Raw genomic sequence first — 16954 nt, 5'->3', positions numbered from 1 at the left:
ACCCTCCTAAAGTTTTAACTCCTAAAAGATTTTGGACAGTTTTTAGGTACCTTCTAAAAGTATGTTTGGTTCCACCTCCTAAAAGTGACTAAAGGCAATAATAAAGTGGTAAAATACTTAAGATGCCCTTCCCCATGCCCCTGCTGTTGGCGCTTGGCCCGCCCGCCGCCAGCCCCGGACCGCCCCTCCGCCGGCGCTGGCCATCCCTGCCGCTGGCCCCGGACCGCCCCTTCCCTCCTCCCGCTGGCGCCGCCCCCTCCCCTCGAATCTCGGCCAACCCGCTACCCCTGTTCCTCTCTCTCTCTCTCTCACTCACTCATCTCTTCTTCCTCCTCCAGCCGAGGAAACACCGAGCTGAGCAGAGTCCGTTCGCCAGCCAAATCCCCGACCTCCGCTCCACCATCTTCAAATCGCCGCCTCCCACGGCTTCCTGACCCCCTCCTCTTCCCCCTCGACCACTCCTTGTCCGCCGCCGTAGCTCCTGGCGCCGGGGATGTCAGATCCCACGGCCGCCATTGCCGCCGGCCCAAGCTCGGGCGCCGCCGCCGAACACCACCTTCCCGGCCTCCTCATCCCCAACAAGCAGCCAAAACGGGGTCGTGGTGAAGCCCCGGTGCTCCTGCGCCCATCACCGGCCGCGCCTTGCCATTCCCCGCCGCCGGCCAAGGCCACGGCCGGCCATGCGTTGCCGGCTTGTGCCTGTGTGCGTGGGTGTGTTGAGGGTGCTGGGCGGCGGCGGGAGATGGGCGACGGCGGCGGGTGGGAGTCAGGCGGGAGAGAGAGGGTAATAAATGAGGGGTAGTAGGGGTCAGATCTGGTTTTAGGAGGCTTTAGGAGGGGGTGGGAGGACTAAAATTTTCGAGGCTCCTAAAAGATTTTAGTCACTTTTTAGAAGGAGTGTTTGGCACTTTAGGCAGTTTTTACTCACTTTTTAGGAGCTAAGGTTTTAGAAGGGTGGAAACAAACAAGCCCTTAGAAGCTAATTTTTAACTTGCTAAAGTTCAGTTAGCTAAACATAATATTAGTTATTATAATACTACCCTCGGATCCCTATTCCGCCTTTCTCCATCCGACCCCTGTGCCTCAGCGCTCCACCTCGTCCCTTATCCTCCTCCAGCATATGGATGCAGCCGTGGCTACCGTCGCACCAGCCCTAGACCGTCGCCGTCTCCGTCCTCCTCCACCGCACCTAGCCCCAACCCCATCACCGTCCTCCTCCTCCGCACCCAGCCCCAGGCTGCCGCCCACCGTGTCGGATCCGCGCGGCGCTTGCGTGGGGCTGCTGAGGCTGGAGTAGCACGGCGGCGAGGCGGATAGGTCGGAGCAAGGCGAGCCACGGCCGGGCATACAGCAGCAAAGTAGGGACCGGTGTGTTGCGGCGCCCCCCTCCCCCGGTGAGGGCACCCGTGGCGGCAACCCCCGGTGTGACATCTTCCTCATCCGTGTCCTCCTCGCCAGATCTTCTCCTCGTGCAGCGAGGGCTCCAACGACGGCGGCCCTCCGCAAGGGTGCCCGTTGTCATACATACATACATACATCTATGGATCCACTAGAAGGTTTGGACAGTCCTAAATATGGGGTTGGACACCGAGATACATATGACATGGAAACCATGGTGCAGGACGGTGTAGTCTACATGGAAAGAGAGGATTTAGTAGAGAATTAGGAAAGTACTCGTCGTAATAAAAGTAGAACTCCTCTAGTCCTATCCGACTAGTATTCTTATAACCAAACGACCTGTAACCCTGCCCCCGATAATATAAGGTGAGGTAGGAATCCCCTCCAAAGCAATTCAATCCAACCAACACACAGGACGTAGGGTATTACGTGATCTAGCGGCCTGAACCTGTCTAAATTGTATGTCTGCGTTTACCTTTGAGTTCCTGATCTCGACGAGCCCCACTAACCAAAACGCTACTTCAGGCACCCCCTCGGTAGGTTGCCGAGTTTAAACACCGACACTTGCCATGAACAGGCGGGGGATGGCATGCCGAAGGGCAACGGAGGAAGAGCAGGGCTCCGCCTGCGGCTCGGTGGTGGCGTATCGGAGGGGAGTGGGAAGGAGGCCACAATTCAGAGGCGACGGCATGGGGAGGGGGCGTGGGTGTCCTCGACGAGCGGAGGATGAGGAAGTGGGGAAAGGGGCAGCCCGGCAAGGGACTGGCCGGCGGGTGGAGTGAATAAATGAGGAGCAGTTTGGTTTTTTTTATTTAGCTAGGTTCAACTGGTTAAAGGTCTTCAGCTGCAGTTAGCTGGATCTTCGGTGGATCCGAATAGGACCAGAGTCGTTGAGTGGCAATTAGAGGGTGTCGTCCGTCACCAGTAATAGTCGTGGTATTTTGACCAAGAAAGAGTAGCATCCCTTAAATCGTGGCATTCATAGTGGAAGAGACATCTGAATCCGAGCATTGGTGGATTCGCTCTCCTTGCAACGACGACTCGGCTTGCACTTTGAAGGCCCAAACCTTAATGATGTGTGTGTGTGCGTGTGTCACGAGCTGAGGCCTTAAATCATCATTTGACCCATCATGCTCTTGGGCTGAGGCCGAACATCGAAATAATCAGGCGAGGCCCCAAGTCCTTTAGGTCACCTCTCATGGGCCGGACCACGATGACTGTGCCAACATTTAAGCTTTCTGGGGCAGCCCAGCAAACAAACAAAGCCGAGAGTGATCTTTCCATCTGGCTGCGGCCCACGCCAATCGCTACCGTGGAGACTGGGAGAGGAGAGGAGAGTGGCTCGAGCGAGGTTGCGGTTGCGGGCTTGCGGCTGCCTGTGCCGAGCGACCACCAAGCTGCCAGCGCGAGGCTCTCCGCTGTGTTCTCAGTCTACACGCGCACACCGGACCCCGCTCAGTTGCGCACGCGTGCACGCGATGATGCCCTTCCTGCTCACGCCGGGCGCCGCCCGCATCGCCTCGGCGCCCTGCCCCTCGCCGTCAACGCTCTCGCGCCTACTCCTCCCGCTCCACCTACAAATTAATGGCCGGCACAACCACCACCACCGTCACCACGTCCACGCCTCCTCCACCCCCTCGCCTCTCGTCTACCCTCGCCTCCGCAACCGCCGCGGCCGATTCTTCGCGTCCTCCCAGGTCCGACTCGCCCCTCCGCCTGGCGCCGCGTGCCGCTCCTCCTTTTATGTAACCCGTTTTCGGGCGGGCCAAGTGTTCGATGAAACGCCTCCGCTGCGGCTTTGGATTTGGCTGATAGCGGTCTGATGTTTGCTGGTCTGTGTTGCAGATGGCGGCGCCAGCCGATGCCCCCGGCGGATCGGCTGATGCGTTTGAGGTGATCCGCGCTCACCAGGTGCGGCCATGGGCCTTGCACGTTGTCTTGGGATTGCGTGTGTGATTACCTAGTAGGGACGGAGTAACTACGCGACTTGAGTGAAGTGAATGTTTTGGGTCTGTTGTGTTGTGCAGGACCACAGTCACTGCATAATTTTGGGACAAAAGAACTGGATGAACTGTATGTGGGGTCAAATACATTTTCACCAAAAAGGCCTTGTTATTTATGTTGTTGAAATAGGCTTGGATTGTTCACTATGGTGATTTTCATTTCAACAAGTAGCATCATGAGGGAGAAAGACTTCGATGCCAATGATGCGTAAAGACTTTCTTTACAAAAACCAGAATTACATGTCCCAGTGTTGTAAGGTTTCACTATCACTTGTAGTCAAACATTTTCCGTATTCTCAACCGAACATTGTCAATTCCTACAATGCATTTCATTAACCTGTGGAATGAGTATATTTGCAACAGTTGGGCCTGGTTTGAATATTTAATAAGTTTGGAGTAGTTTGAGCTTGTAGCTGAACTCTTCTGAGTTATTTCTCTAGATTTTGCTTATTCACTCAAGATTTTCATAATTATAGGCAAAAGCTGCTCGGCTTCCTCCAGTTGAGGAAATACGGACAATTCTCGATCAAAGTGTCAGAGGCGTTCTTGCCACCCATTCTCAGGTATCCAAGTGGACAAACATCTTGTCAGTCTTTTCCTTCATCTACTTCTATAAGTTTTGTAGTAGTCAGTGAGGATAATGTGAAGAGACTAACCCCACAGTTCATGAAGAACAATCTTGCCTACCAAAAGTTATTTTGTTGTTTGAAATGCTTGACGAAGTCCATTTTTCACCGGGCCCGGTGCTCTTATTGGTATTTCTCATAAACTCGCTGGAGCATGATTTGTAATTTTGTACCATGTCATGGTTGCACAGATTCTTCCTCCAAGTATACGTTTTTTTTCTGCTTGGTAAGGAGAGAAGAATATTAATCTAGAAAAGGGAGTGAAGACATATTGCAATGTTTTTTGATTAAACAAACAGGAATTCCAGAACTCCAATACATGTATCTTGCAGAATCATACTGGCGCTTGTTCGAGCATTGTATAATATATTCTTATGCTTACAGGAGCATGATGGTTATCCTTCTGGTTCAATGGTTGATTTTGCATGTGATCAGGATGGTTCCCCCATATTAGCAGTGAGTAGTTTAGCAGTTCATTCAAAGGTAAGATAGTTTTATGCTTCCATGATTATGTATGCATGTAAAGTCAGTTGTCTTACCTTTTCGTGTCCATTATGACATTTGGTAGCATCACTGGAACATACATAATGATAGCATACTGGCACACGTGCTGGCATGCAAAGAAATAGGCGTAGATGTGCAAATATAACACTGCCGGAATTTTTATTCGAATTGAATAACTATCTAGTGTACATTCACCAAATTCAGGCAACATTTGTAGAGCATATTTCTTTTATCAGCATCCCTTATGTTTTGCTACCAATTTTGCAGAATCTCTCCGGAAATCCTAAATGCTCACTTCTTGTTGCCAAAGACCCTGAGGACAGAACAGATACTGTAATCACTGTATATGGTGATGCTGTCCCTGTAATCCCTCCCTCCTGCGCTTGCCCACTCTCTATATCATGCCTTTTCCCTGTTACATTTCTCTACAGATATATTGCTAAATCATAATGTGCAAACAACAATAAAGCCTCTTAACCTTAAGTAAGTTAGGGTAGGCTACAGATGAAACGCAAAGAGAGCCACTGAAAAGAGGACAAAAATCATAATGTGCATGTCACCTGATAATAATCTTGTTTACTGACTTATTCTTATTTGAAGGTTTCTGATGAACAAAAAGATTCAGTGAGAAGTGCTTACCTACGAAGACATCCTAATGCCTTTTGGGTATGCTTTCTTAATTTTGTTACCATTCCAACTTCCAAAGACCAAACCTACTTTAATGGAGTACTGATTTATGATATATATTTTTTTGGCCAAATTAAGGTTGATTTTGGTGACTTCAGTTTCCTGCGCATTAAACCGAAAGCTGTGCGCTATGTATCTGGTGTTGCAACTGCTCTCCTTGGCTCTGGAGGTATGTGGCCTTTAGAATGACCTAGAGGAAATCTAGTCACTTAAAAAAACCTTGTAGTCCATGAACCAGAACTACAGCATTCATTTATATTTCAAATAACCATGTCTTAGCATCTCTACATAAATAGCACCTACATATCGGACACGGATTTGGATCCAAGTTATTTTTGTAAATATGTAAAAAAATATTTTGATATTGTTGCCTGATATGCTAACCTACTGTTTACTTCCACAGAATTCAGTGCTGCTGAGTACAGGGAAGCAAAAGTTGACCCAATATCTCAATTCTCGACTCCTATTACAGTATGTCTGGGTTCTGTTTTCCTTTACCCTTATGGTCTTTCCCATTATATATTTATTGGACTTTACCTAAATATGTAAACATTTGGTTACCTGATACCTGTGTATATACACTGCAGAGCCACATGAATAAGGATCATGCTGATGATACAAAGCTCATTGTGCAACACTCAACCAATGTTAAGGCAAGTACATGATGTATACTTATGTAGCATTTGTTCCAGTAATAATACAATAATAAAGAATTTATTCCAATAATAATACAACAACAAAGCCTTTACTTTAATAATATCACTGCAAAATCTTATCATCTTAAAAGAAAACTGCGCCTCAGTATTCCTTACCTGATGAAGCTGTCTGTTTTCTATATTGTTTTCTGTAACTAAATAACTCAGTATTTTTTTTTTGTAAAATCTTGATGCATTGTGGTGCTTGTTGTTTTGGAAAAAAAAATGAATATTGCACTCTGCTCCAAGCCTACAATTGCAATTTTCTTGTCCAACACACAGGTTAAAAGGCGCAAACATTATCCAGACCTCAAATTGAAAATTTGCAAACTAGTTTACAAAAGAAAGTAACAATCTGTTTCATAGTGTAGCTGTTATGTGTCTGCATATTTAGCAACCAGAAATATTATTCTACTGTATGCTGGAAATTAGAATCTGCAACATGAAGAACTGGGTTAATTGCTGTAGCTGTGTACCATTTGTACATATTGTAGTTTTTCAGTATTACCAAACCATACAGTCATGAACTCTTGACCACCCATGAGCAGGGGATAGTCATACAGTAGGAATTATTTCATCTTCAATGCTTTGTACAACTCCATCTTAAAATTTCTCAATTTTGCGTAATTACAGTTTTGACCAAATACTACTCTTTTTTTCAAACATATTCGAACTTGAAAGATGACAAATGCAAAGCTATTTCAGGTGGATTTTGCTTTTATGCTGGATGTGGATAGCCTTGGGTTCAATGTGAAGGTAACTCTTTAAAGCCTGTCTTGTTCTTATACTTTTCTAATTTATCCTGGAAATGCTCTCAACGCACCCAATGCTATACTCAGATACTGCTTGATGCATTGTTAATAATGCCATATGTTGACAAAAGAATAAAACCTGGAGATTAAATGCTACCTACTCAGTTTGAATCAGTAACCATAAGTCCAGCATTACAGCATCATAACAGAATACCAATATGTTCGATTGCAACCTTTAGACTTATTTGGCTGGACCTATTGCGTTTTTATTGAGCTCTGCTCTCTTGTAGTGAAAAACCTAACCCTTTTATAACGTTCTAATATGTGATTTTCTGTTATCCAGGCCGGTTATGATGGAAGTGTTCTGAAGTTGCGTATTCCCTTCCCTAGGCAGGCGCAAGACAGGAAGTGAGTCTGCACTCTTGACTCTCTTAGCCTTTTCTAACCTGAAAAATTGTTACTCTTTTCCTGTTAAGTGGTGACTTTCTGATGCTTTCTTTATAGCCATCTTTTGCTTCAGTTTGAACATTATTTAAAATTGATGGCTAAGATGTGGTCATTTGTGAATATTTCCTCGAGTGGTTCTCTCAAATGGCTTGTTATTCTTTGTTTAGGGATGTCAAGACACTAATTGTGGAAATGCTCCAAGCTGCAAAAGCCGCATCCTCACATGCCGATTGATGTCTAGTTCTGGAAGGTGATGGATCTCACGAATGTAAATGAAAGATAGCTAGATCAAAGAGCTCAGGCTTACATTCAGCCGTTCTATCAGTTGAAGATGGAGCTACAAAAAATGTGCATTGCTTTGCTGTATGTAGCAAACAACAACACGCGAAGCACTCCCAGATAAACCAACGGAAAGCAGCTTGTATCATTGTATGCAACTCTTTCGAACTGCCTGTTCAGCAAACAAACAACTGTCTTACTGGAATGCTATTGATGTAGAAGGCTTAACCGCCGGCCAACTCGAGTGGCTTAACGATATACAAGGTCCTATTAACTACGTTATGAACTACTGTTCTTGTGATTCGATCATGTGTTCTGCCAATTCTCCATGTCGCTTGTGCAGTTGTGCTTTGTATACTAGTAGCAACGGTCACTGTCCATATCTTTAGCAAAATTTAAGCTAAAAATCTTTGCTGCTAGACTTTTGTCTCGTCGCAGACTCGCAGCAAGATAATCATGGTAAGGGTATAAAAGCTGATGCAAAAAGGACCCGGAAAACAACATGCCGCGTTTCTTCTCGTGTTCTCGTCACAGGAGGACCCACCGGTCAGACTCCGTCACCCAACCTTGCCTCTGACTGCAAGGCCGCATCCATTCCTTCCTCACTGTGAAAGCTTCCGCAGCAGCGGCCAGCGGCGGCGGCGAGGCGAGGAGCCGGAGGTCGCTGCTCGTGGGGGAGAGATGGAGTACAGGAGAGCCAAGGACCAGGTAAACATATAGCGCCGCAACCGCAATCCTAATAATAATAAAAATGTTGTCTACACAAATGCCTCTCTCCGCAGGGTTTAAAAATCTTCCGTAGATTTAGGGCCTCAAGCCATCAATGTCGGTGGAATGTGGAATTTCTCTTACCCGTTAAACTTTTTTGATTTTGGTTATGTCTGAACTCGCAGTTAAAATTTTCGGTGAATTTGACAGCAAAATGTATTGCGCGATTAAAAGGGTTTGTCTTTGTTATTTGAAACGAATTTTATCATCTTATTTTTTAGAGTATTATGTGTTCCGGTTTTAGCTGCTTGCAGAGCTTTATATGTTAGTCACACAACCTCATAGGTTCAAACGCAACTAGGTTAACAATTTTTTAATCAATTGGTAGCATCAGCTCCTTTGAAACTGGCTTTGAATTTTCTTTTGGAGATTGGCGTGCGCTCTTGTGTTCACGAATGGCAAGGATTTAAAAAGAATTCCTTACTGTGGCAATCTGTTGATTGCTTAGAAATTCAGCAAAACACAACTACACATTTAGAATATGTCACATACGTCTATGAATATATTGTTGCTCATTCTGTTTGGTTCCAAGATTCAACATCATGTTTCTCATCTGTTACATTGGTTTCCATTTCTGTACTGTTGATTCTGGCAGATGATATGTTGCATTAACAAGGGCCAGTGAATGATTGTTCGACCAACTTATTTTGCTCACAACAAATTTGGCTAATAGCTGGCTAGTGAAGCATTCCTAGCCATTTGTGCACCTGTATCTTTTGTGCCACCTGCATCTCATTCTTTGTTTGGTGAATTTCATTCGGGAAACTATTTGTGTGACTATTATCACGTATTAGCAGTCGAACTGGGACAGTCCAGCATGGTTTAAACATCTAGTTCAAGTGTTCAAAATTTTGTCCTATAGTTGTTATCATGTTGGTAGTTGACATTGATCACACATAATCAATTTAACTTGCTTCCTGTATTTGTTTAAAATTAGCAACACAATGATCATATGCTTCATCACCAGACAGTGCGCTGACAAGCTGTTGTTTTCTGTACCATCTAAAAGGAGAGTGATGACATATCTCAGAAGGATGTAGAAAGCCTTGATCTGAGGTCTCTGTCTAATAGTAAGCTCTTGATTCATCATGGATTTCTTTAATGTTCTATATTTGGATAGTTTGCATATTTAATGTCTGGAGCATTTACAGCTGCAGTAACTTCAAGTCTTAGCGCTACAGGAGGACCAAAGGGCAAGAATACTTGGAAGCTCAAGTAAGAGCTTCTTGCAATCTTTGCACTATATCTGATACTTTTTTCTGGGATCAATCGATTTACTGGCAATGTGTTCTGGCAGGTCTATTGTTACGCTTGCACTGACATTACTAACAAGTTCCCAGGCAATATTGATTGTATGGTCCAAAAGAGCTGGAAAGTATGAATATAGTGTGACAACAGCAAATTTTTCAGTGAGCAAAATAACATAGATTCTCTCTCTGTGACAGATATCGTCAGAAGTTTTCACGTTTGTTCTCTTGATAACATGGTTTGGTTATGTCTTTCTTTCCTTGTGCGTAGGTGGAATTTTTAAAATGTCTATTATCATTGGTAGCCTTGTACAGGACATGGAACAGTCAAGGCGTTACCGAAGATAATAGGTGATGATTTTACTATTATTTTTGGTGTGATTGTTTATAAGTGCTTGTAGTCTCCTTCCTACTCTTTAGACATCTGGTTTATTATTTTCAGGTTAACTACATCATTTGATGAAGTTAGTGTTTACCCCATTCCTGCTATACTTTACATGGTGAAGAACTTATTGCAGGTATGCCTAGTCCTTTGTTGATAATATAATGTGGTTGCTGTTTCCTTCATGTTGAAGAAAACAATAATAAACACAAAACAAACTTGACCATGCTCTTACTCCTTCCTGTGGCTGTCAGTATTATATCTTTGCATATGTGGATGCACCAGCTTACCAGATCCTGAAAAACCTGAATATTATTAGCACCGGTGTCTTGTACCGTATCATTCTTAAGAAAAAGTAAGTCTATTTATTTCTTGCTCATGGTAACTACTTTATCTCCTAACAAGCTGGAATTATTGTTTTTACCATTGGAATTTTTTCAATCAATGTAACTATTGGAACTCGGAATCTTTGAATGAATGCGTTCTTTGTTTAAGTTTTCTCGTATCACTATCATTGGGCTAGCCTTTTCCTTTTTCGTTTGTTGTTGGATGCTAAGCTTGTGTAGCTGCATTATAGTTTTGTGAACATAGAATTGAGCTATTACACAATCACGACAATTATCCATCCTAAGGCATGAACCTATCATCCAGTGAAGTTTTTTATTTAAGGAGCCAACTGATCAATGGATCATCCATCATAACGCTGAAACTCCAAACCTGATCCACTTGACAGCCACCTTATCTTGCATAAGCCAAAACTAGTACAAGAATGCGGAATGCAATCACCAAACCAAAATAGTACATGGTGTCTCTTGAACCAAACTCCCTATGGAGACATAGTCAAATAATAAAACATGGATACTCTGTCTGTGTTTAGCTTGTATGGTCGCATATTGAGTTTTTACAATATATGACTTTGGCCTACTGCCTACCGGATGTTCTGTTACCTTGCTAGGCTCCTAGTTGACCATCAGAACACAACTTCTCTTCCTTGTCTCTGAACTTTTTAAGCCTTTTCCTCACCAACATCTGTTTTCCATTCTTAATCTAGCATGTCAAAACTAATGCAGGTTGAGTGAAATTCAGTGGGCTGCATTTATTCTTTTATGTGCTGGTTGCACTACTGCTCAGCTTAATCCCTCGTAAGCAAAATATGATTTATTGTTTCTTGCTTTATTAAGTCACTCTTTTCTGATTTGTCCAAACATCACAATGAAGTAATCAACTGATAGTATTATAACTTGTCCTTTTCCAGCTCAGATCATGTTCTTCAGACCCCTATCCAAGGTTGGATGATGGCAATTGTGAGTCATAGCAGAGAAAAGAATCAATCTTTTCACTTAGATGTAGTACATGAAGTATTCAGCTCAACCTGCTGAATGTTATTATTCTTTTTTGTGCAGGTGATGTCTCTTTTAAGTGGTTTTGCTGGTGTATATACAGAAGTAAGTTGACTGTACATGTGTATCTGATTTTTAGACGATACATTTAATGCGAACTGTCACAAAGAATTTCTTCAAGAGTGTAACATTTGTGATCTTTTGAACAATACAGTCTATCATTAAGAAACGTCCTTCAAGAAATATCAATGTGCAGAATTTTTGGCTATACATTTTTGGGATGGTCTTCAACTTAGTTGCAATTTGTGTTCAGGACTTTGGTGCTGTCATAAATAAGTATGTACTGATGATTTGTTCATTCCATGTCATATATCTCTTACAGTTCGTGATATTGACCATTCACTTCAAATGTACCATCTGATGCAGAGGCTTTTTTCATGGCTATTCATTTATTACAGTTTCGATGATTCTTAACCATGCACTAAGGTACTGACAGCTGGATCATATTTTTTTTTCAATGTTGTCCTTTTGGGCTCCCCTTCACGCTTCCATTTTCTAATAAAATCTTTGATTTGTGTTTCTGTTTGCTTTGCAGTGGGATTGCTGTATCAATGGTGATGAAGTATGCTGACAATATTGTCAAGGTATATACAATTTATTTTTTCGATTACATGTGCTGAAAACAATGTTGTTCTAAAGTTCAACAGCTGTCAGTACCTGAGTGCAACTAAAGTTTGCCATTGTCGTTTGCACACTCACATTCATTTATTACCATTGTCGTTTGCACACTCACAGGTGTATTCTACTTCAGTTGCAATGCTTCTTACAGCAATCGTATCCGTCTTCTTATTCAGCTTCCATCTATCCCTTGCGTTCTTCCTCGGATCGACGTAAGTGCTGATTAATGTCAGCAACGTCTCTTGATTGGACCCTAGTATCACATCATAGTATAATAAACTTTGGCCTAATTTTCAGGGTGGTTTCTGTCTCTGTGTATCTGCACTCCGTCGGGAAACCTCAGCAGCAGAAATAGAGAATCTCCTCCTGTGCAACAGAAATAGCATTTTGTTCATCTGTGGAGGAACCGGCAATTGGCGCCAACTATCATGCATCGTGGAATGATTTGAGTAGCGATGCAAGGCTGTTGCACAAAAGAGACGGGACTCATTCTTGATCGGCAATGTTCTGCTATCAACTTCTGATGGAATTATCTTTGATAGCGTAACCAACCATCGGCGTGGCGTTGAAGTACTGAATTGACGCCAAGCTACACATGTGCAGGTGCGGCTTCAGTACTTTTTATTGTGCGTGATGGCAGTCTGCTTTTCTTCTATGTGACCTGTAAGGCTGATTATTTCAAAAAAAAAAAAAGTGACATGTAAGGCTGTAACGAATGCGAGGCACACTATTTTCAGCCCCTTGCCCCTTGAGTGGCCTGAGCAATGGCATCTGCAGCAGGGGCTCTCTGTCTCTTTCGGATCATAAAAACGTCAGAATATTGCTTCCTTCCCCAAATTCGCCTTCTCTGGCACTGCTAGCAAATTGACTTCTTCCGGGATTAAAATTCAGAATATTGCTTAGCCACCGGATTCATGATTCACCCAGCCCTGCTCGTGTCGCGATCTCCCTCTCTCGTGGGGGGTTTAAAACAATCAAATCAAGATCCCAGGTTATTCTCTCTTTGATTAGCAAATGTCTTAGTCAAAACCTCAGCAAAGGCATGCACAATTGTTTATCGTTCCACCTCTCAGATTTATCATAAGAAATTCACACTATCACAGGCCCAACGCAACAATGCCTGGCAGGCAAAATATTGATATAAACAAAAGAACTAAAATGACTACAAGGTACCATCAGCGCCCATAAGTTCAGTGTTGCTATGGCATTTGTCTCAACTCTTTTCTGTATTGAGTGGAATTGCATCGTCTTGTGCCAGTATTTTTTTAATAAAGAAAACGTTGACATGGAATTGCATTCAACATCGACCTAGTAATCAGAAAATAAGAAAAATTAACTACTTAGAAGGAAAAATGAGTGGATCTCCAAAGTACCAAAAAAGAGTAGAAACGAGTATGAAATCAGGAGAATGCCAAACTGGCTGGCAATCTCCAAAGTCCACTATTCATCTCTTCGTAGCCACAAGACGTGGGCGCAGCGGCTTCTTCATGACGGTGGTGAACTGGAACTTCTCGAAGTCCACCGCGTCGCCCGGCGCCTCCTTCCACTCGAACTCCCTCACCATGCTGGCCACGAAGTACTCAAGGTGCAGCATGGCGACGGTGAGCCCGGCGCAGATCCTGCGGCCGGCGCCGAAAGGCATCATCCTGATCCTCTTGGTGCCGGCAATGTCCACGCCCACGCCGTCACCGCCCTCCAAGAACCGCTCCGGCACGAACTCCATCGGTTTCTCCAACTCCCTCCCGTCACTGCCCATCTCCGCCACCATGAAGTTCACCGTCGCGCCCTTGGGGATCAGGTACCCACCGAGCTCCACGTCCTCTGCGGCCTTGTGCGGCAGCACGAAATGGCCCGGCGGGTGCTTGCGCAGGCCTTCAAGGATGACCGCCTCGAGGTATGACATCCCTTGGACGGCCCCCTCCGAGACCTCGCCGTCCCCGCACGCGGCCTCGATCTCGGCGTGGAGCCTCTCCTGGACCGCCGGGTTCTTGACCAGCTCGGCCATGATCCACTGCAGAGCCGTCGAGGTGGTGCGGGTCCCGGCGTTGAGGAACTCGGAGCAGAGCGCGACGATCTCGTCGTCGGTGAGCGGGCGGTTGCGCTCCTCAGGACAGGCAGCCTGATGTCGAGCAGGGTGTCGACGTACGAGTGCCGGAACGTGGTCTCGTTCGCCGGCGCCGCCTTGCCTTCCTGCATGAGCTGCCTCTTGTACTCCCGCCGCGCGTTGATCAGCGGCATGAGCATGAAGAGCTCCTTCTGGCGCCGCCGCAGGGCGCGTCCGGTCTCGCGGCGCCCGCGGAAGACGTGCTTGGTGACGGACGGGAGGAAGAAGAAGACGCCCATCTGACTGGGGCTGGATATGTACGCGAGCCAGGCGCGCTCGGCGTCCTCCATGGCGCGCACCGCCGGCTCGTCGAGCCTCTCGCCGAAGCACATGATCACGAGGAGGCAGAACACCGTGTACTGGAACGCGTCCATGACGTTGTCGGGCGCGTCACCCGCCTCCCGCAGCTTCTCCATGAGGACGCGGCGCACCCAGGAGCGCGCCGGAGCGAACCGCCTGACGCGCGACGGGTGGAGCGCCTCGCCGACGAGGTTGCGCCGCAGGAGGCTCCAGACGGGCCCGTAATCGGTGCGGGTGATGATGCTATCGCTCACGCCGAGGAGCACGTTCGGTGCGCCCGGCGGCCTGTTGGCGAGGGTGACGCCGCCGGCGCCCACGAGCGCGGCGTGCGCGAGGTGCCGGTCGGCCACGAAGATGAAGGGCGGCGGCAAGCCGATCCGCATCGTGATGATGGGGCTGTACCTCAAGAAGAGCCGCAGGAGGAGGGGCTCCAGCTCCTCCAAGTCGGCCCTGGAGCTCTGAAGGCGCAGCCACAGCAGGTTGCCAAACAGCTGCACTGCCGAGGGACCCGGTGGTAGGGGGAGGCGGTGGCGGCGGCGGTTCTTGGCGTTCTAGAGCAGGACGAGGGCGGCGAACAGGGCGGCGGCGGCGCTGGCGAGGAGGAGCCAACTGGTCCCCATGGTGCGGTCGTGAGGACTGAGGAGACGAGACGGATGGGATGGGACAGGGTGCCGTTTTATAGCGCGGGATTCATGTTTTCAAATGGCTTGGGCGGCCTGAGCAACGGCGCCTGCATGTCGTTGAAGAGCTACGGGACAACTGGACAAGCAGTTGTGCGCGGGGGCTCAGCGGAAGATAGATAGGGGTTGAAACTTCCAACCCATCCCGGCTCATTATAGCACAGCACAACCTATCAAAAAGATTATCTAACTGAAAAAAATATTGGATAAAAAATGTTGTCAACATTTTTAATATAAGTTGGATCAACATTTTTTAAAAAAGTTGAACCAACATTTATTCAAAAAAATTCGAGCCAAACATTTCTTTGAAAAAGTTGAATCCAACATTTTTCGAAAAAGGTTACACCAACATTTTTCAAGGAAAAATTGATCCAACATTTTTCCAGCCCTCTTCTCTGGCTCCAGCGGCTGGCAAGCCCACCACATCAGAGCTGCGGCGGTGCAGGGAGGTGCGCCGGCCGGCCATGGCGGCGCGGTAGGGCCGGTCGGGGCAGCGGCGGGGTTGGGGCGACGGTGGGCCCCACGTGGGCGGCAGCAGCGCAAGGCATGGGAGTGAGGCTAGGGTTTGGATCTGATGCAGATCTGACGGTCCTCATTCGTCGCACGAATCTGAAACATTGGAAAGGTAAAAGATGGATAGGATTTCCCGTTGTGCGCGGGCTGGTTGAGCGGGAGGCAGAGGAACGGTGGCCCAAATGCGCAATGGCGTGCGTCCACGCGGAGCACTAGCCGGGGCGAGTGGAGTGGGAACACGCTGCGGGACAGGGGAACGCAAGTACTGGCCGGACCTGCCCCATGACCGCTAGTGTGTGGCGCAGTGGTCAGACTGCCACTCGGCGCGTGTTAGATGTGGGGCCGATGCTGGCGCGTACAAGATTTTTTTGGCGACTGCGACACGGCGCGCACGCGCAGCTCCACCGCTGCCAAGGACGTACGATCAGCATTCACTGCTCCGCATCCCATCCACTAAGGTAGGGGACTAGGGTCTAGGGACGAAAGCTGATCATGCTTATTCAAATTTTTTTATCAAATGGGAGAGGAGTGGTTGCCGATTTTTCATGACGTCAGAAATCGTACGTGAATAGCCATCGACTACCCGGAAAAGGTACAGTTTGGGAAGGGGTTTTTTTGAGAAAAAAGAAGAATCTCGCGAACGGCATACTTTAATAATTTATGATGGATCGATGTTACAGCGGACATGAGCTTAATTTATGCGTAATTTTTATGGTGACCATAAAGTAGCAACATAACACGGAAAATACTGACATCTACCGTTCACGAATCACGGCAAGTTTCGAAAATTACATCTAAAATGACCTTAACAGTTGATGCTAACAGTTCACACTTGATATCGAACAAAAAACATTACAGATTTAGGGGACTGTTGATTAGCCGCTAAACGTTAGAATTTACCAATGCACCTGTGTCTCATGTCTTACCGCTACAAAACTGTGTGTATGTCTTAGTTTGTAGACTGGACTCTCTTTACATCATGTTAATTTGCCAGAGTAGTCGGATATCCTACAAATCTCGGATAATCCGCACTGCACCTAATCGAATTCAGATTATCTACATCCGTACAAATATTTTCCCATATCTGTAAAATTTGTATTCGGATTGGATTGAATACGAAATTTTTCGCATCACTCTCACCTATACGGGGGACCAATTCGGTATCAACTACGAGAGCGTGCACGTGGGTAACAACGCAAACAGCTCGTCTCTCGTACGAGTCCCTTTGTCTTGGAGAAGAAAACGCCTTGGATGATGGATTCTTTACCAGAGTTGTTGCAAACGCGACGTATATGAATCCCAAATCAACAGGGCAGGCGTATCGACTACGAGCGCGCACGTGCAACACGAACAGGATCGTCTCTCTTCTTCGAGTCCTTTGTCTTCGAGAAGAAAACCGAGTCCAAACTCTTATCCTGCCATGTCGTACGAACGCAGGATTCCACGTACAAAACCCCGGCTATAAATTGGAATCCCGTTCGTCTCATCAGCTCACGACATCAACATCCCAATTACAAGTTTCGTTGCAAAAAAAACACCTCGCCAATCGCC

The 16954-nt window shown here is 46.3% G+C and overlaps 2 protein-coding genes and 1 pseudogene across 3 annotated transcripts; 2 read left to right on the top strand and 1 right to left on the bottom strand.

Annotated features, from left to right (window-relative positions):
* The first annotated feature begins 2745 nt into the window (after nucleotides 1-2745).
* LOC101786792 (glutamyl-tRNA reductase-binding protein, chloroplastic) lies at nucleotides 2746-7700 on the top strand. The gene is made up of 12 exons (XM_004958049.2): nucleotides 2746-3095; nucleotides 3244-3309; nucleotides 3878-3964; nucleotides 4412-4510; nucleotides 4799-4894; nucleotides 5132-5197; nucleotides 5297-5387; nucleotides 5622-5689; nucleotides 5806-5871; nucleotides 6619-6669; nucleotides 7009-7073; nucleotides 7280-7700. The coding sequence occupies exons 1-12, from the start codon at nucleotides 2877-2879 to the stop codon at nucleotides 7344-7346; spliced, it is 1041 nt and encodes a 346-aa protein (XP_004958106.1). The 5' UTR covers nucleotides 2746-2876; the 3' UTR covers nucleotides 7347-7700.
* Nucleotides 7701-7779: 79 nt separating this feature from the next.
* Nucleotides 7780-12641, top strand: LOC101786402 (CMP-sialic acid transporter 2). Of its 2 annotated transcripts, XM_022824486.1 has the most exons (16): nucleotides 7780-7937; nucleotides 8018-8099; nucleotides 9169-9229; nucleotides 9311-9374; nucleotides 9457-9568; nucleotides 9678-9757; nucleotides 9849-9924; nucleotides 10043-10143; nucleotides 10859-10930; nucleotides 11044-11092; nucleotides 11192-11233; nucleotides 11343-11464; nucleotides 11555-11614; nucleotides 11724-11772; nucleotides 11924-12018; nucleotides 12104-12641. In XM_022824486.1, exons 1-16 carry the CDS (start codon nucleotides 7894-7896, stop codon nucleotides 12159-12161), a joined length of 1167 nt encoding a protein of 388 aa, XP_022680221.1. In that variant the 5' UTR covers nucleotides 7780-7893; the 3' UTR covers nucleotides 12162-12641. The 2 variants fall into 2 exon arrangements, with proteins under 2 accessions (XP_022680221.1, XP_004958105.1); XM_004958048.3 differs by lacking the exon at nucleotides 7780-7937 and having other exon boundaries at nucleotides 7945-8099.
* A 284-nt stretch (nucleotides 12642-12925) lies between these two features.
* LOC101756316 lies at nucleotides 12926-15007 on the bottom strand (annotated as a pseudogene).
* Nucleotides 15008-16954: the final 1947 nt, after the last annotated feature.

This window comes from Setaria italica, chromosome II (assembly GCF_000263155.2).
Source record: "Setaria italica strain Yugu1 chromosome II, Setaria_italica_v2.0, whole genome shotgun sequence".
Lineage (NCBI taxonomy): Eukaryota > Viridiplantae > Streptophyta > Magnoliopsida > Poales > Poaceae > Setaria > Setaria italica.
This window is presented reverse-complemented; position numbering and strand designations above follow the sequence as displayed.